General features: G+C 30.1%; 3 protein-coding genes and 1 long non-coding RNA gene across 5 annotated transcripts in view; 1 reads left to right on the forward strand and 3 right to left on the reverse strand.

Annotated features, from left to right (window-relative positions):
- Positions 1-29: 29 nt before the first annotated feature.
- LOC135194841 (uncharacterized) lies at positions 30-1,006 on the reverse strand. The gene is made up of 2 exons (XR_010310016.1): positions 587-1,006; positions 30-226 (listed from the first exon to the last, which is right to left on the reverse strand). It is a non-coding gene; the product is annotated as an uncharacterized LOC135194841 (long non-coding RNA).
- A 1,168-nt stretch (positions 1,007-2,174) lies between these two features.
- LOC113392587 (decapping nuclease DXO homolog) lies at positions 2,175-5,134 on the reverse strand. Its single transcript, XM_064220992.1, has 4 exons — positions 4,488-5,134; positions 3,270-3,528; positions 3,021-3,159; positions 2,175-2,488 (listed from the first exon to the last, which is right to left on the reverse strand). The coding sequence occupies exons 1-4, from the start codon at positions 5,020-5,022 to the stop codon at positions 2,297-2,299; spliced, it is 1,125 nt and encodes a 374-aa protein (XP_064077062.1). The 5' UTR covers positions 5,023-5,134; the 3' UTR covers positions 2,175-2,296.
- A 3,426-nt stretch (positions 5,135-8,560) lies between these two features.
- On the forward strand, positions 8,561-9,254 carry LOC113392743 (uncharacterized protein CG16817-like). The gene is made up of 2 exons (XM_064220929.1): positions 8,561-8,717; positions 8,752-9,254. Exon 2 carries the CDS (start codon positions 8,775-8,777, stop codon positions 9,246-9,248), a length of 474 nt encoding a protein of 157 aa, XP_064076999.1. The 5' UTR covers positions 8,561-8,717; positions 8,752-8,774; the 3' UTR covers positions 9,249-9,254.
- A 1,732-nt stretch (positions 9,255-10,986) lies between these two features.
- The window catches only part of LOC113392735 (ATP-binding cassette sub-family C member 4-like), a 29,528-nt gene continuing 20,752 nt past the window's right edge, over positions 10,987-19,762 (reverse strand). Inside the window, exons 7-25 of one of the 2 annotated variants that reach the window (XM_026629284.2) lie at positions 19,460-19,586; positions 18,874-19,023; positions 18,289-18,482; positions 18,049-18,213; positions 17,831-17,968; positions 17,401-17,568; positions 17,104-17,250; positions 16,787-17,010; positions 16,316-16,446; positions 16,034-16,243; positions 15,722-15,952; positions 15,534-15,640; positions 14,778-14,901; positions 13,154-13,324; positions 12,905-13,032; positions 12,541-12,663; positions 12,337-12,459; positions 12,091-12,251; positions 10,987-12,010 (exon numbers count right to left, since the gene is read on the reverse strand). In XM_026629284.2, coding sequence (XP_026485069.2) covers positions 11,737-12,010; positions 12,091-12,251; positions 12,337-12,459; positions 12,541-12,663; positions 12,905-13,032; positions 13,154-13,324; positions 14,778-14,901; positions 15,534-15,640; positions 15,722-15,952; positions 16,034-16,243; positions 16,316-16,446; positions 16,787-17,010; positions 17,104-17,250; positions 17,401-17,568; positions 17,831-17,968; positions 18,049-18,213; positions 18,289-18,482; positions 18,874-19,023; positions 19,460-19,586 — 3,096 coding nt within the window. In that variant the 3' untranslated portion in view covers positions 10,987-11,736. The remainder of the gene's footprint in view (positions 12,011-12,090; positions 12,252-12,336; positions 12,460-12,540; positions 12,664-12,904; positions 13,033-13,153; positions 13,325-14,777; positions 14,902-15,533; positions 15,641-15,721; positions 15,953-16,033; positions 16,244-16,315; positions 16,447-16,786; positions 17,011-17,103; positions 17,251-17,400; positions 17,569-17,830; positions 17,969-18,048; positions 18,214-18,288; positions 18,483-18,873; positions 19,024-19,459; positions 19,587-19,762) is intronic. The other variant, XM_026629285.2, reaches the window with a different exon arrangement.

Genomic DNA, 19,762 nt, shown 5'->3' on the forward strand with positions numbered 1-19,762 from the left:
TTACTTTTATTATCTGCAAATATACAGAATTGAGAGAAATAATATTTATTTTACACAATAATATTTATTTTACAAATTTATAGAAGAACTAAGGATTTATTTGTACTTGCAATACAATTGGGTTGCAATTTTCAGAAACCTTAACCACCATGATTGGGTCTTCTCACTGATCGTCGTCGAGCTTCATTTAATTTTGTTGTTACACCTTCAATGTCCAGCATCAGTTCTTGAAATACAAATTGTATTCAAATTTATTGTCTATTAAAATATATTATTAAATAAAACAATCATTTTATTATTAAAACACCAAGAACACGAATTTGAAACGGCATATACAATAACAGTAAAATTTTATTGCAAATAAACTTTATTATTTTTTACAATGATTTAAATTAAAAGTAAGACAAACACGCATGAGATGTCATTAGCTTGATTAGTCGTAATAACTGAAAAAAAATTTTTAAATTATTCAATTATTAACATTTGTTTGTGGCAAGTTTGAATCAATTATCTGACTGGTCACCAAAATGTTTATTTATTTTTAAAGATTAATATTTATTATAAAATAATATTAATATTTATTTACCAACTACACGAACGTCTCCTGCGTCGACGTCTTGTTCCCAAGCATCCATGCGTAAAACCAAACCAAAGCGCTAATGCCAAAACGGCTAAGAGTCCCACTAGTAAAATGCCTTGTATTTTAGGGTCACAGAAATTAATAGGTTCCTTTAAAAATTGTACAGAGGTCTTTGCAGATGATTTCTTTGCACCAGAAGAACTTTTAGCCATCCTGGGAGTTGACACTGTTTCATCCACTTGCCCCATTTTCCTTCACTAGGTTGAAGAATCTTCTTTGTATGTTTATTCCATATTTTTCATATTTCTTTTTAATTTAACTCGAAATGTATGTATCTGAAATCATGCCTATAATTATTTTTTGGGTTGTAACATGTTTTTTTCATCGTACATTTTTGAAAGGGTTTCTAATTTTACTCCAGTGACATTGTCAGGATAAAATTGTCAATTGTTGTGTTTTTTACTATCATCAAGTTAAAGTAGGTTGAGGTGTTATAATTAATTAACAATTAATATACATTCACTTGGTGGTCTGAGTAAGTATCACCGAGTCATCAGATATTCTACCTTTAAACATCAATATTCAGTATTATTGTGTTCCGATGAAGGTACAAGGCACAGGGGAGATAACGTCTCAGTTCCCGATATTGGTGGCACATTGACGATGTAACAGCGCCAATGTTTATGGGCAATGGTGACCACTTACCATCAGGTGGTTCGAAAAAAATACCGACCTCCATACTAGGATTTTAGAAATCCAGAATAGGCTATTCGCAAAAAACATTCCATTTGAAGCAAGTTTTAAAAAACTAAAACGATTTAAGTAAAAATAAAGACAACTTCAGAAAGCACAAAGGTCGACTACTTATTAAATGGTCATGTTTTCATGGCCCCCATATCACCTAGACCCCAATTCAATCACAAACATTCCTTTCAAATTTAAATGTTTTTTTATTCTTATAACAGGATCGTTTGGGCTAATACATGTTGGTACGTTGTAGAAATAGAAGACGACTATTTGAAATATTTTGATTCAACTTTTAGTTTTACTAAAAATGGTGATTCATTGGGGTCTAACAAGCTCTAATAGTATTTTTTATATTACAAACTTGTGTTAAATAAAACAATAACTTAGCATAAAAAAAAAAATTTATTTTATTTGAATTTTTATAAGTATATATATCATATTATATATTTTGGTATGTGCGTATGTAATTTTTAAAAACTTATTTTGGACAACAGACGTAAGAATATACATTTGGTGTGATCCAAACACAAGTGCGATTTACATATATGATATTATACTACTTTAAAAAAAATTGAAGTGCGTTATCGTTATTAATATAATATCGCGGTATAATATAATATATCCATTTAATTTAATATCTTATATAGAGAGCCGTCACGGGTTTAAATCGTGAATAATAATACTTTTATTTAAAAATAAACATATCAGAAAGGTATAATACAAATATTGCACATTGAATAAATAAGATCGTTAATTTAAATCGGGAATATGTAGTAGAGCATATTTCCAGTTGAATATGAATCCGTTCTGTCATTTAACTTAGTGTATATACATATAATATAGATACTCTGCGTAGCAATAGATCTATAGAATGAATTCTATGGCAGCTTACATTGCACTTGCACTGTAACGATTGTAAAAAAGTGTCGCGTCATCCTGGATTGTACTAACTATATACCTTGTTAATAATTAAGTTTTGGCTGTAAACCAGTTAGGTAAGATGTCATTGTTACATTCATCGACGGTAATTTTTTTATCTGTATCCATTACAAATTGTAGTGCGACTGGTTCTGTTTGATTTCGATACGGTTCAAAGCTATCTTTTACATATGATAAGAAGTAATGTAGAAAATTTAGAGCTTGTTGAGGATTCCATTGATTCTGTAAAAAACACAGTTTTTAAAATAATAAATGTTTATGACTGCCATAGTCAAACAGTTTTTTTTTCTAATGTATTTTTTTAGGTTTACATGCGTCGTAGGAAAGTCTATGAGTAAGTCACATGAGGACCCACTAACCCGCACCAGGGCAGCGTGGTGGAATAGGCGCCAATCTTAAGCTTACATGCGTCGGAAGAAAGTCACTTGAGTACCCACTAACCCGCACCAGGGCAGCGCGGTGGAATAGGCGCTAATCTTAAGATTATATGCATCGGAGGAAAGTCTATAAGTAAGCCAAATGAGTACCCACTAACCCGCACCAGGGCAGCGTGGTGGAATAGGCGCCAAACGAATATTCACGGTTACGTATTAAAGACTTTTTTTTCTGTGTATTTACACAGCTACTCCAGCTTACCCATAAAAAATAACACAGGATTTGGGGTATGCATGAATGAGATGGTATATTTTTTAATAATTGTAAAGAATTAGCCTAAGAATGAATACTTTGAACATATAACATATTAGAGACATACCTTACAGTACATCACTATATCTTGAGTATCAAACCACTGTAATCTCTGGACTTCACCTTGGTCATTGCGAAATCCTACTAATAAACCACTTAAATCTGCTAAGATGCATTGACACCAGCATCTAAGTAATTTGTATCGTCTGTAAATTTTTAATTATTATAGTAATTTATATATTTTTAAATATATTTTTGCTTTAAACATATATTATTTATCTGTATTCAATAAATGAAATTATTTAACTACACATACTTAAAATTTCTTTCTTGTCTAATGTTTTGTATTTCTTTGTTTGTTTTCAATTCAGCAAATTTATTACTTCTTAAATAATTTAAATTAGTTTCAAAATCATTTGACTTAGGATTTTCTGTAGTGGATTCTTTAGCTAATAATGCATCAATTTGTGCTCCATACAATAGTTTAAGATTACCTAGTGTAGTAAAATAGAATAAAGAGAATTCTTCATTTTCAATTACTGGTTTTTCAATATTAGGAGTTAAGTTAGGTTGATCTGAAAATAATTTATTCAATTAAACTTTATTGCATGACATTTTAAGACAAATAATTGTCTGTAAATATGGTCTTGTCCTCTACAGCAATCTCACAGATAACATCTGTTGGTGAAAGAAGTTTAGCAAGAGAACAGGCATGTATACTGGAATTAATACAAATCTATTCAAATATATCTTTATTATCAATAATATCTATCATTATGATTCATAATATACATATTAATGAAAAATACTGACAATGTTTACATAAATTAAAATGAAATATTCTTCTGTATAGAATTCTATTCAATTTATGTATATAAAAAAAATTGGTAATTGTGTATGTAATTGAACCCCTAATAAACGGTCAGACTAATAGTTGGTTTAAATTGAGCCCGAGGTAAAGATGAACTAAATAAAATGATTATTTCATCTGGATAAGATTGAATAGGCAGTTAATTATAATGCATATATAATTAATTTGAGATTAACAACATTTATGAAATCAATAGCATGATAATGAAATATCTTTGAAGCATAATAGTACTATTACAAAAACAATTGCGTTAAATTAATTTGATTGAGCAAGTTTTAATATTAATGAGTTGGCACAAAGGGAATAGGTAAACAGTAATTTTTTTGTTTAATAAATAATAATTTAAATTTATGTTAAAACAACAAAATCAAGCATTCATACCAATATCAAAATAGAAATGAATGTATTTTATAATAAACACATTTTTTGTGACTTATATGAGCATTTAATATTAATTTGGAACACTGTATTATTCCAAATGAATATTTATATGTTATAATATAATAGTAATATTAACAAATAAAAATCAATATAAGAATATATATATCCCATTGTAATAACTTGCTATATTTATTTTTAATAATTTTTTTAAAATTATTAATCTAAGAAAAATCTCTAAGAATCTTATGAGTGTTTTCTTTTTGTAACACTATAAGTTTATACCTGATAGAATATATTGTTCAAATTTATATCCCCAGGCACAATATTTTTCTTCATCTTTAGTAAGCGATTTTCTTCTTAACAATTCATCAGCATTTTCAACGGAACATAAATATATTGTGCCTCTAAACAAACAAGCTCTTATAGTTAAAGATTCCGAAACACCGAAAGCACTACAAATTACGCTTATTAATGTTCTTCGATATGTAATGAAGTCAAGAATTTTGTATGTAGTATTTATATATTCTCTATAATGCGAAATAAATTTCAATAACAGATCAATTTTCTCGTCGTTCTCATCAGTTGTGCGTTTCACAGCAACATCTATGTTATGGTTTAAATCTAGATAAGTTTGACCGTTCGAAATAGAGTTAAGATATTTAAGCTGTGACAAATTAGGGATATACTGGCGATTAACATCGACACTCATGTAACCGATTATTAAGGGCTTACTCAGATTGTTGTGGTTATTTTGTCTGAAATCAGAATTGTAGTGAACTCTTTTTCTCGAGGATGAGGATTTTTTCTGATAGCTCATTATTATTATAATATTTTATTTCTAGTTCTGCCTAATTTAATAATTCTCAGTTAATTTAAAGTTTAAAACAAAGTTCTTTTTTATTAATGTTTGTAAATAAAAATAACTGACTTTCAGTGCACTTGACTTTGACGGTTAAAAAAATTGACAATTGATTTGGTAGCTTCACTTACATATATGTAATATATAATATGGTTTATTAAATGTCGATTCAAAAGTGCTTGTAAAAGCCTACTTGAATAAAGTATATTTTGATTTTGATCGACAGACCTTCAAAAGGTTTCTTTACTGCCTTAAGCATCAATTTATATTTCAAAGTATGTATATATTTAACCCTGTCCTGAGTCCGAATATAATAAGGACCAACGTATAGAATATAAAAACCTCAAAGATCCGGAATAAATATATATGTATATATTTAATGTCAATAGTTGTGAGTCAAGCTCATCATAAAATATACTATATGCAGGCGCGCCAAAATATATTTTAGGGTCCGAAGGCAGTTCGTCACACTTTATTATTATAATGGCTCATTGGGGCTCATTAGAGCATTAGGCTCATATGAATTTCTGAGAGCTTAAATTTAAGGCATAATAATTAATATGATTACAGACTATAACTGAATATACAGATTTAATTGATAGTTGTAGATCTTACAAAATATTAATTTTCAATTTGCTGATAAGTCCTAGCACTACTATTTTAATTAGTTCTCGCTCGTATTTCATTCCGAGATCGCAAAATGGTTGAATAATTTCCATATGACTATCCTTAAAAAAACCTCTCAGTGAAGTATGGACAAAATTCTTCAATTATAGCGTCCGGAGCGTGCACTTTAATTAATATCAAGTCCTTGTGCTCGGGCAACTGAAATTGTTATCGTAAAAAAGTAAAGGTAATTTATAACAGAAAGTCAGAGCGCTGATGGGAATACGTAATATTAATCATTTTCTATATATATATTTTTATAATTTATTCATAATTCCTATAAAATTCTATACTTTGCACAACAGAGATTGTATTTTATAAAAAGTAAATGTAATCAGTGTCATCAGAGTATTTTTTAATATAGATTTCTAAAAGTTGGATTCATTTTAATATAACCTTCACTTCAAGATTTTTTTGCCTGCCCTTAAACCCACAATCATCAGTTAAGAGACATGCGTTCTACTTCCACTGGGCCACATCGGCTCTGTATTTAAATCGTTGTTTGAATTAGTAACCATAATAATTTTTGAACACCAAAATAATTGGTTTCCGTGTAATTTGTTTATGCCTAGCTCTACTAATTAATATTATAAATTGTCTTTATTTTACATATCTCCGTAGTTTATTTTTGTTATACTCACATTTCAAACGCCACAGGTATGGTACAGTGTAGTGGTACTCTTCTTCTAAAAGGGTAAAATTCTATTGAAGGATAAGACGCGATAATACAAACCAGATTTTGGTTACTGGGGATTTTGGGGTTATTCATCTTATATTCACCAACGGTATTTTATTACCCATAAGCTAACAACTGAAATGGTTACTGTAAGTTTTTTTTATAAAAGAGATAAATTAACTGTTGCTGACTTTTCTTTAGCCATTTTAGTGCTCTCTTATACGAAATGCTTGGTAGTTTTGGCTGAGTTTGATTTGAAATCGTTACAGTTGTAATGAAATTTGTTATGGAATAAGCTTGAAGGAATAAGCTACTTTTTATTAAATTCATTTCTCAAAAAGGTAAATTAGAGGATGAAGGTTTCTTTTAAAAAAGTATAAAATATAATAGAGAATGAAAGATAATAACGCCCAATCACGCGGAATTACGATAAACATTTTATATAAATAATTTAAAATACATAAATACTATTGATAGTTACGTGTTGTTCTACCGATAGCCAGTGATTTTTCAATAGTATTACTAACTCAAGATAAGTAATTTCCAAGTAACGACACTTTATTTAAATAAGTTGAATTAAATTTGCGCAGTTAAAAAGTTTTTACTCATGGGAATAATTAATACCTCCATTTTGTTGAAGCAAAATAGTATAAATCTATAATACTGATTTAAATGAATCAATATTAGTAAATAGTAACACTTACTGCTGGTAATATTTTATTTATTCAATTTAAGAAAAAACATGAAAATATACCCTCAATATTAAAAATTGTATGTCTCTTGTAGAAAACTTGTTGGTGTTCTGCTATTTATTTAAGAAACTAACGTAGCTGATTGTAGTCCATTAACACGTAAGTTAATTGCTCTGACAATAATACAAAGAAAAGAAAATAGACAATTTGGCCGAATTAAAAAAAATGAAAGACCGTATGGTGCGTAAACACCCAGATCATTTACTATCAAATCTATTTATGATTCTCTGATGAACGATATTGTTTATCAGAGAATAATGAATAAAATAGAGAAATAAATGGCTCTATCGATAGTCCAAGACCAGACCAGGGCCAGACCAACTATCGACAGTACCGTGTTTGGCAGTTTGGACTTAATTTTGTTCACCCATGAAACATTGTTCTCTTTTCGTATATGAGCAATAGGATTCATAAGAAAATGGAAAGAGATCTAAGAGAGCTCCAGTAAGTGTTTCTCTTCGTAATTTGTATATATGACCTGCCACGTCTTTTGGGCAATAAACACAAGATATAATTGTTTGCTTCGTTTTTTTTTTAAATAAAAGTTGAAAAAAAAATCATTGAAAAAGTACATTGGCTCAGTGTTATAATAACCTTAAATTAAACCTGTTAACCAAAAAAACAACAGATTGTATTAAATTCACTATTTCTAACTTAAGGTTATGTTGTCATGTGGTCATGATGTCCAATGCACAACATTTCGAAACGTTCCATAATATTAAATTCAACATTTAAGAATTTAACATTAAATTAAAGGATAAGGTAGGACGAACAATATAAAATATAAAGCTTTTGGGTATTTTTTCAATAAGAAAACTAGAAACGCAAAATATTTTTATTCGAATAATACGGATAAGTTAACTAACAGTTAAATTAGCAAAAAATAAACAAAGAATACATTGATCTCTTCCTGCTACCTTAACAGAATTAACTCCTTAACTTATCTATACTGAAGAATGATTTTTGACTTTGACTTGACCTGTGTGACGTTATGATAAAATGAATAGAGGTAAAGGAGAAGTATGTGTCTTATGTTGTATGGTCTTACCTGTAAAATCTTTACAAACAGAATTATATAAAATAAGTGTTTCATAAATTGCCATAATAACGCCAAAGGTTGTTTTCACACCATAAGGTTTTTCCTAAAATTCACATTTTTTTACTATAAATTGGGATTTATAAAATTGATTAACAGGAATATTAAAAAATAACGTCTTTGAAGTTCTAATTTTTTATCTGTAATTATATTTTCCACTAGCGAGTAATTCCATGTTTGTTCTCAGAGAAGTGCTATCGAAATTTCATACATTTTGACTTTCGAGGAACACTTTTTTGCACAAAGATATCTCACTTTACTTTTTCACTCCATATTAATTTACTTACAACAAAGAGCCAATTGACAGCACCACATTGCACAGAGTATAATACTTTATAAATTGTCGGCATTTGGCGCATTGCTTCCAGTAATTTGTAGGTAGTATTTTAGAATATCTAATTTAATTAAGATAGGCGTGAAAGTAAAAAGTATCAATTGTTTATATTTAACGTAATAACAATAGGTATTTTAAAACTATAATATTTTTAAAACTATAGTATTTTAAACCTATTTAAACACAATGAGTATGGAAGCAATTGCAACTCCGCCTTCGGTTTCATGGGCACAGAGAAATGCCATTGTGTTTTTAACTTTTAATGTGGAATGTGAAAAACCAGACATTAAAATAGAGAAAAAATCTATTTCCTTTAAAGGGATTTGTATACCTGAACAGAAATTGTACGAAGTTGAAATACCGTTATATGCAGAAATAGATCCAGAAAAGAGTACTCATGTAAATAAAGGCAGGCTTATTGAGGTTGTCTTAGCTAAAGAGCGGCCGGATGAGACGTACTGGCCTTCTTTGACCAGTGACAAAAAGAAACACCACTGGCTTAGAGTAGATTTTAACCGGTGGCAGGATGAAGATGAGAGTGGTACGGAGCTAGATGAAAATTATGATATGTTCTCAAATAAAATTGGTGACTTTGGAGACGAATATGAGAATGATGATTCAAGCTCTATCGAAGAAGAAGATTTACCAGATGTAGAATAAAGACCTTAAACAAAATAATAGTTAATGGTATAACAATATATGTCAGGTGTGAATCTGTAATTAATCATTGATTACAATGGCTTTTTATACAAGAATTAGAATTGCTCACTTTTATGTTTTGATATTCATATCTGCAGGATCTGATTTATGTTTTAAAAATAATTTTAAGACATAAGGCTAGCAATTATTGAATATTATGTGGAAAAAATGTTGGGAAATTTAAGTAGGTTATCACATTAAATTAATCACTAGTATTTTTTATAATAAATATGGTCAACATGTTTAATAGAAGTGCATAAAAATACATTGTTAATTAAACTTTTCAAAATATTCCATGCATAGCTTGTAATGTTTGTTATATTTAATGTGTGAAATAGTTAATTGTGGCCGTAACTTTTACAACACAATTTTTACATGCATGTATTTATTTTTAAAATATTGCATTTAAGTGTTAAAACAGTTGCTGAGATGCTTTATTTTATGTTGTTTTAAAACTATTGAAATTACATAAGAAAGAAAGACATTGGCTTACTTTTTACATATCTAAAAGATACCTGAAATGCAAGAAACTAAAACAGTACAACTCTTTACATTTTGTTATATTTATCAGTTAAACTAAACAAAATTTTATTATTTTAATAATTGTATCCTGCATAAAATTGGAATTGATTGTTAACAAAGGTTTTACTACATAAATGTTTAATACATTATATTGCTTTGTCTTTGCTATAGCGCAAATAAAAAAAACTCAATGATCATCAAAATACTTACATTTTTAGTTTCTAAATTTGAACCGCCATTTTTAATATATAATACAGTTTAGGATAATTTGGCGCCAAATATTTTATTAATACTTTATTTTGTTTTATTATTGTTTTTATTTTTGAGTAATAAGATACTTGATTTGTAACTAATACTTTATGTATGTTATAAAATCAAGTTAAGATTTTGTTTTATTCCACCAAGTGTTATATATGGCAGGTTTTAATTGTCCTTTCAACTTAAATAAATAAGTATCTTGATTTTGTTTTATTATTATTATTGTACCATTTTAATTTTCTTTGTATCAAATAATCTAAGTATATAAACTAAAATATATACTATTTTAGTTTTTATACTTAGTGTTTTAATGTGTGTGTAAAAGTGTTTTAAATGTCGTTGTTAATCTCAATTACAACATACTTAATGACATTCTGTTATATCAGCTTTCTCTTTAAAAGAAGATGATGGTTTCGACCAGCATTGAGAAATTTAAGGAGCTACTTTAGAAGTAAGGTAAAGTAATAGCCTATACCTGTCTGCCTGCTTTTCCTTTGAGCAGAATGTGAGTGCTCTGGGTTTAATGAACACGTATGTGACCGAAAATTCATTGATATTAGACACATTCAAGTTTCCTCACGAACTTTTGGTTCACTGCGGCGCCCGCACGACATAAGTTATAAACACAAATTGTGCACATTGAAATTCAGTGGTGCTTGCTTTGGTTTGAATACGCAATCATCGGTTACTATGCGTGCGTTCTAACCAGTGGGCATATCATCTCTATTACATGTCGGAACTACTTTATTTTATATTTGTTATATATATTTTGTATTATAACAATCAAAGAATAGTTGTAAGCCCCACATAATGAACTTCATCAAATGAAAAAATAAATAAATGTATAATTGCTTGATTTCGCATATAAATTGGGTGCGAAGATAATTAAGTTGGCATACTCATAATAAAAGAATTACACTTTAAAGCTTATTTTTATTTGTTTGAGGCAAAACTTCCACATCACAATTTACATTCTTTAGTAATTTCTATTTGATATCATCAAATAAATTTAAAAATTAAAAGTAATTTTAATAAAAATAAATAACATTTTCGCATTGCTTAATAGCTACATTTTCCTTTGATTTTTCAATCAAAGCATTTTTCATTCATTTTCATTCATTACTCAGTCTGAATTGGAATATCATGCCGTTATATACAAAAATGTATTTAGATTGTGAATATTAAATTGGGAAGTATATCGATTAAATAACGTATGCAATAAAATTCCATAAGATATACGTTGAAAAGTAAAACGATTTGTTTAGCTTCTATGATCTACATGCAATCTATAAAATAATATATTTTGTATTATAAAATTTAAGTATATATAAATCGTAATACATCATCATAGTTATAGATCGATTTTAATAATTCGGAAATAATGTCTTTATCGACATTAGACCTTTTTTATTATAATTAATGTTTACACGTTACATGAACATTATTGTAAAATAAATTCTAATATTAAATGTAGAAAATAATTTAATAACATTTAAATTAGGTATTTATTTTTAATTATGGCAACAATTTTATTTAACCTTTTGAAATAAATGCGTTGGCTGCTGTTCATACCCTCGACAATATAACAATCATAATTCTAAGTACCTAACTGCATCATTCCAAAACAATGATCTTATAATACTAATTACAGTAAACTTAACATTTTATTTTATTCTATCACGCCGCCGCTGTCAAGAAATGTTTTCTTTGCAATTTCGTATAGCTGTGTCGACATCTTGTCACTGGTTTCTTTTACCATTTTTGTAAAGTAACCTTCAGGATTGCTAAGCAATTTATATGGATGATCGAACTCAACTAGGCGTCCAGAATCCATCACCATAACACGATCCGAGTCCATAATGGTGTTTAGTCGATGAGCCACTGTTAAAACTGTGCAGTCTGAAAAACGTCTTCGTATGGTTCTCTGGATAAATTCATCAGTTCTGAAATATATGCATTTTTGAAATAAGTTATTATGTAATTTTTAAATACATTATTAATTAATTATTAAGAGTAAACTTACTTTGGATCTACATTTGCAGTAGCTTCGTCCAGCACAAGTATGCGATTTCCACGAAGAATAGCTCGGGCCAGACATACCAGTTGTCTTTGACCAAGTGAAAAATTAGAACCACCTTCAGATACTTTAAAATCTAAAGCTGGGATTGCTGCTTTTAAATCAACCTTAAAATTTAATGAATATTCTATTATCTTATTATACGCATTTTGTTAAATAATAAAATTAATAAATACGAAGCGAAATACTCACTGCTTCTAGAGCTTGCCATAGTTGTTCGTCATCATAACAGTTAAATGGATCTAAATTGTATCGAATAGTTGCAGAAAACAGAACTGGTTCTTGTGGAATGATTGATATCTTAGACCGCAATTCCTGAAAGATATATGCAATTATATTCATTATACTAATTTAATAAATATAAAGGTCATATGAAAGAAAATTTGTATTTCGTACCTGAAGGGAAAGATGTCCGGTTTCGACCTCATCAATGAGAACTTCACCCTCTACAATAGCGAGACGGAATAAGGAAGAAATCAGTGAAGATTTACCGGCGCCCGTTCTACCGACTATGCCAACCTGTGAAAAAAAAAAATGATATTTTCAAATGTATAATGATTAATCAAATTTAAATCATGAATAAATTCATTGTTTTATATTTACGGAAATTATTACAATAAAATATTTGTGTTATTAAGTTTTCAACAATACATTCCCTGTAACTGTTAATTTGAAATAAGCTGTAATGGGTGTTATCTTTGTATATGTTTCAGATAACAATATCAAACCTTTCTTGATTTTAAAGCGTGTATAAACATACCTTCCAACCACTTTCGATGATTAAGTTCAAATTTTTTAATATAGGTAAATCCTCAGGTGTGTACTTCATGTAACAATTACGAAACTCGACGCGGCCGCACCAAGGCCAGCCTTTAGGGGTTTCTTTAGCTGAAACGGATATGGATTCTTAAGGCTTCACTATCGCATTGTTTTAAAGAAATTGTTAAAAATAGAATTTAAAAAAAGAAACCGACAATAGTAAACGACGTATTATTTGCAATTATCTTACTTCCTTTATCCCATTGGGGTTCCCGTTCAATATGTGTATATTGCAGAATTCGCTCCACGCTAGTCATTTGCGAGATCACTTCCGCCGTTTGCCGCACTCCAAACTGGAGCATACCCGTTAAGATGAGAGTCTGTGATATCGCCAGTCCCACGTTGCCAGAGAATATAGTTTCTGTAACGAAAAAAATCTTAACGTTTGATAAATATTAACATTATTAAATGTTGTTTTTGTTAAACTTTTTTGTTTTTATTTTTTCCACATATTATGTACTAGCTGTTACCCGCGGCTTTGCCCGCGTAGAATATGAATATATTTACAAATTAACTTAAAATATTACGTTAATGTAATACCTCTTTGTATACCACATTGGTATGTATTTCAGCCCTTAGGGTAGAATATCCAGAAACGCTTCAATGCGAATCAACTCATTTTTAATCGGTAGCCCAGAAATAAAATTTCATGCTTCTAACTTCAATATGACGGACTTCCAGACTACCCGTATACGAAATGTCAAACTCTATTTCTCCCCTTAGGCGTAAAATATCCAGAAATGCTTAAATACGTATGAACTCATTTTTAATCAGTGGCACAAAAAATAGTTTTATGTTTATAATTTAAAAAATGACGGACTTTCATAAAAACTTTCATCCCTTATTTCACCCCCGCAGAGGTAGAATATCAAGAAAAGCTTAAATACGTATCTACCCATTTTTAATCAGTACCCCATAAATAAATTTCTTGCTTCTAACTTAAAAAATGACGGACTTCCAGACTAATCTATATAAAAAATGTCAACCCCTATTAAACCTCTTAGAGGTAGAATATCTAGAAACACTTAAATACGTATTTAATTATTTTTAATCAGACCCCAAAAATAAAGTTTCATATTTTTAGCTTATAAAATGACGACTTCCATAAAAACTTTCAATCCTTATTTCACCCAATTAGTGGTAGAATATTAAAAATACACTTAAATACGTATTTACTCATTTTTAATCAGTACCCAAAAATGAAGTTTCATGATTCTATCTTAAAAATGACGGACTTCGATACAAACTTTCAACCCTCATTTCACCCCCGTAGGGGTAGAATATGCAGAAACACTTAAATTAGTATCTACTCCTTTTTAATCAGTATCCGAAAAATAAAATTCATGTTTCTAACTTAAAAAATTACGGACTTCCATACAAACGTTCAACCCCTATTCACCCCTTTAGGGGTAGAATTTCGTGGGTGTCAAGATATGTTAGTTTATAAGTGTACAGCTGAAAATATAAGTTTTATGCTTCTAGTTCTAAAAATGACAATACTTTCAACAACTTACAACCTTTCATCCCCCTTTTCAACCCTTTACAGTACTTTTTTCCAAATAAAAAGTAGCCTATGTCCTTTCTCAGGCTCTAGACTATTTGTGTAGCAAATTTCATTTAAATCGGTCCAGTAGTTTTGGCGTGAAAGCGAGACAGACAGTCAGAGTTACTTTCGCATTTATAATATTAATATGGATTTTCTGTATGCATATAGTCAGTCAAATATTATTTATAATTAATATCAAATAATGAACACATAAGAAATATTAATAAAATACGAAAATTTGGTTTTTGAGGTAAAATATAATACTTACTGCTATCAATAACGAGAAAAGCAACTATCACGATTGTTAAATAGATCACGCATATGAAATCGAGCCAAAAACCAAGCGTAACTCCGCTAGCCAAATAACTGCTCCATGTAGAGGTATGAATGTCCTAAAAACAAAAAGAATATTTTTAGAGTACTATCTTGCTAATTTTTTTTTCGGTGGAATGGCAGACGTCTCCATTCTAGCTGACAAACATCACCGGTTTAGTTACAGACGCAAGAAATATAACGTCTTGGATACTATGGTCGGTAGCGTATTGACGATGCAAGAATTAGTTTAATTTGCTAATAGTGCCAATATGTTAAGAATATATCAAATCATTAAAAAGTAGTAAAATGTCTACGTCTTAAACTCATTGTCTTTGTTTTCATTATTTCTTCTATTATCTATTTAAAAGTTCACAGTATGCCAGTAGGCTATTTATGAGTAGGTCTGTGCCGGGGAATTCTTATAATAATTAAGTACACAGTGTTATTTAAAGTTAATAAATACAAAAATCTTAATAGTGATAATAGCATAAGATACAGTGACCACATTACAATTGCGTGGTTGATTTACTTTCCTACTCTAAGTAAAATTGTCCTTTCTCTCATTGTACTTAGTTTTATTCATATCAAGCTTAAAACATTAAACAGTAACATAACAGGAACTATTATCTATTGTGTTATAATATTGATATTTAGAATGTTGGATATCTTTTATTTCTATGTTGTTTTTAAATATGCACTTAGTTTTAACCTGGTATCTATCGAACTCTTGAATTAGCCGCTGCTGTGCTCCAGCAGACCGGATTGTGCTTATACCATTCAATGTTGCGGACATGTGAGAAAATACAGGACTCCTTGCTGTTAATAGAATATCAAGAATAAATTAATTGGTTAATTGAATAATTGTAAGGAAGAGAGTGCCCAAATAATTTTACTTACTAGTTCCTTCTAAACGTTTTATGGATTGAGCAGACTTTAAATAAATTTGAAGTATGACGTAAAATAACAGTAGAATTATAGTTGTGGGTAACAATGTCCAGACCAAGGCAGCAGCGTTTAGTGCCAATATACTGAACATTACAAGGTAAATTTGAATGCACTCGAGGAGAAATCGTGGCAGTAATTCGTCTAACGCACCAATATCCTTCGAAAAACGATTCAATATACGTCCTAAAAATAAAAAGATTATTATAAAAAAATGTCTCTATTTGATTAATATATTATATATATAGATTATATTTAATATATTACCAGAAGAGTTGGTATCGAAAAACCGCATTACGCCCCGAAGCATAGAGTGGAACATGTCATTGTGTAGGTTTCTTGATGCAGTCATGCAAACTTTGAAGAACATTAGGGCACGAGCAGTGATGAAGAAGATGCAGCATATGATTAACGCCGTATACACATATAGGTATTGAGATGTATCCAATGGTCCAATGAGAGCGTGTATATTCAAATCTGAAAAATAACAACTTGTGATAATACCTTTTCAATATTACGTAAAAAAAAACGTTTAGTAAAATTTCATACTTGGTAGGATTTCGATGCCAGAGAAGTAACTTGTGAGCGAGAACGTTGAGTTCATAGGTGGGGAGACTCTATCGTAATCTTTAACAGTACTGTTTGTTTCTCTTTCTTTCAGACGAGTAACTTCGTTTGTCCTGTAATATAATAATTATTAGTAATTCTCTCAGAGAGAGACAGACATTTAGAACAGAGATTGCCTAGCGGATCCACGTGGATCTTAACTGAAGAAGACGGGTTCAATCCTGAGCAAGCGCCACTTAGGTTCCCGTTGGCTATCTTGTGTTTATGATTCATTTCGGGATTGTTTATAAAAAACCTCGTAGGGAAAATTGCACCTATTGTTTGAAACTTTATTAGTAGCGCACATTGAAACAGCATCGTGGAATAAGTTCCAAGTTGTTCTTGCGTAAGTAGGTTTGCATTTCTTCTTTATATAATTTAGTTAAAAATGTCTAATTACTTTAAATAACGTACCAATAAGTAACCCAGTAGTCACAGAGAGTTGCAGATAGCTGTCCAATTACAAGCAGTAGTACCATAAAGACCAATCTAGCCTTTTGTCCTCCAGCTCTTAAGTAGGCTCCGTATACTCGCCATCCCATGGACCCTGATTCTCTCTCTTCTTCTTCCATCTCTTGAGCAGGACCTTCACAGCCTGTAGTAGATTCTGACAGAGATGGCCGTCTTGTCGTTGATAGCTGAAAAAAAAAATTAATACGCAAGTATATTTCGTAGTAGGAAGCTGGATATCTAATTGTTCAATTATACTTAATGTTTATATCATTACTCACCCTAGCGGATGTTCGTCGTGACATTGGAGGAGGCTTTTCTTTTTCCGTGTTCGTTTCATTATCTTCCTGAACTGAATGTAATAATTTAGCGAAGTCTTTGCCGGAGGTTAGTAATTCATCGTATGTGCCTTTGGCGTCCACAGCGCCCTGTTTAAGAAAATATTGTTAAGTCATAGAAATAATGTTATCTTAACTTAAATAGTAAGACCCATTTTCGTTTGATAATTGTTTCTTTAGTGTACAGTAAATTTTGTGCTTTATACATATTTCTTACATTCAAAACATGTTTAAACTTACATTGTTCATAATAACGATGTAATCTGCGGCTTTGAGGTAGTGGAGCTGGTGAGTTACGAGGACACGGGTGGTGTGGCGCAGATATCCTGTTATACATTCGTCGAACAGTTGTCGTCCGACGTGTGCATCCACAGCTGATAGCGGATCATCGAGTAGGTAAATATCCGCCTGAAATATCAAAAGTATGTCTATATAAGAAAGGTAATGAATATGGCAAGAAATTGTGCATGGTTAGAAGATTAATAAATAAAATTAAGATGATTAAATTTTCGTTCAGTCGTTAAGACTAATTTTTTTGCCACTAAACAGCTGCAGGAATAGACGAACATTATCGAAAAGGGCGTCAAATAAAAAGTTGATAGTGCGCCTGAATCAAGTCACATCTAGACTAATTTAAACAAAAACAGTTTATTATTGCTGTTAGTCTCACCTGTCTGTACACGGCTCTGGCGAGATTAATACGTGCTCTTTGGCCTCCAGATAATGAAGCACCTCTTTCACCGACAAGCGTTTGATCACCGTGTGGAAACTGCTGGAAGTCCTTCTGAAGTGCACATACTCTTATAACCTGAAATGAATACAATAAGCAAGTTTAAGAGTTCTTCAGTTTCAGACAAACTAACACAAGTAAATGTATATTAATTATACCTCTTTATATTTTTTAGGATTATACGGCAAACCGAATAATATATTTTGTCGCACAGTGGACACGAATAGCCAGGGTTCTTGGCAAGCGTAGGATAATGGCCCAGATAGATGTATCTTTCCAGTAGTCGAGCGTAGTTCGTTTAATAATAGGTGCAATATTGAACTCTGTAAAATCACATAATAAATTAACTTCTGATATAATTAGAAAAGAAAAATTGTAGAAAAAAGACTGAAGGGTACCTTTCCAGCACCGACAGACCCAATTATTGCGCAAAGCTTTCCTTTAGGAACAGTCAAATTAATGTTGCGTAATGTTACAGGGCCATCTTCTATCCAATTAGCACTAACATCCTGAATCAGTAAACCAACGTCTGGGCTAACTGGTGCTGCGTTTAATGGTTTTGCTATAAGTCCCTTTTCATTGCAGTCAAAACCTATATTAAATATAAATTTAAACAGTTTTTAATTTATTAAAAGATCTTGTCAAAATATACTCTTAAATAGTATAATAAAGAGATTTATACAATTTTCATTTAGCTGTAAGTCAGCAAATTAATATAAAAAAGTTAAATAATAATAAAAATGCCAATTTAAAACATGAATCTTACATTTTGTGTTTCATAGTTTTTGTTTATCGTTAATTTATTGTAATTGGACTTTTTCGAACTTCAATAATATATATTTTTTAAATGTATATGCGTTGGTCTCCTTACATTGAGGAAGCATCCAAGTCAATGTATAGCATTTTAGTAGTTTTTGTACTGTGTGTATCTTTATTTGGAGATTTGTAAAATAAATAAGTAAACTGAATTTGTAATAATTTACCTGGATTGTAGATTCCTTCTTCTTCTATTTTCTTAAAAGTATTCTGGCAAAGGTCTAATTCGCCAAGATTCTTTATTTTTTTATTTTCAACACTTTGTACTAATTTTGCAATGTCTACATCCGCAACACTACGAAGGTCTTCTCTTTCATCTGTTTGTATGTCATTAAAGCATATTAATATTTGAACACTGATAATATTTTGATTTTATTTTCATTCATAAATAAAGCAAAAATGATAAAAAATACAATCGGTTTATTGAAAAAGATGTTTATGTGAAGTTAAATACTTCGTATGTACAATAAGTTTTCATAACATTCCAAAATTAATCTATTCATAAAACCCGGAAAACACACAAAAAGTCTAAAGTTAGTTATTGTACTTAATAAATTAATTAATTTATAAATTAATTGCAAAAAAAAATTCCACACCATGTCGTTAGTACTCAAAAGCGTTAAACATAAACACATTAGTTATAAATAGCAAATACATAACACAAAAAAACAACAGCTTATTTGAATATTACACGTTTCTCACACTTTTAACGTTTCACAAGAGCCACTCACAATATAATATTTAAAATCGTACCCAAAACTAATAGTTGTTGTATTCGTCGAACAGAAGTATAAGACTCTAACAACATTGATAGAGACATTGGTAATAAAATAGCTACCGTAGCTTGGAGAATATTGAACATTTGAGCCAACGGGAAAGCCTGTGGAAACCATCAATCTACAGATAATTTTCAATGTTTTGATAAAATATTGTCGTTTTCATGTATACATGTATAAATATATTTACAACTTATTACATATTATATTAAAAATAGACTAACTTAATATAGGGTTAGCATCTATATACACAGATTTTTATTCAGTTTTCTACGAGTGC

This window comes from Vanessa tameamea, chromosome 5 (assembly GCF_037043105.1).
Source record: "Vanessa tameamea isolate UH-Manoa-2023 chromosome 5, ilVanTame1 primary haplotype, whole genome shotgun sequence".
Lineage (NCBI taxonomy): Eukaryota > Metazoa > Arthropoda > Insecta > Lepidoptera > Nymphalidae > Vanessa > Vanessa tameamea.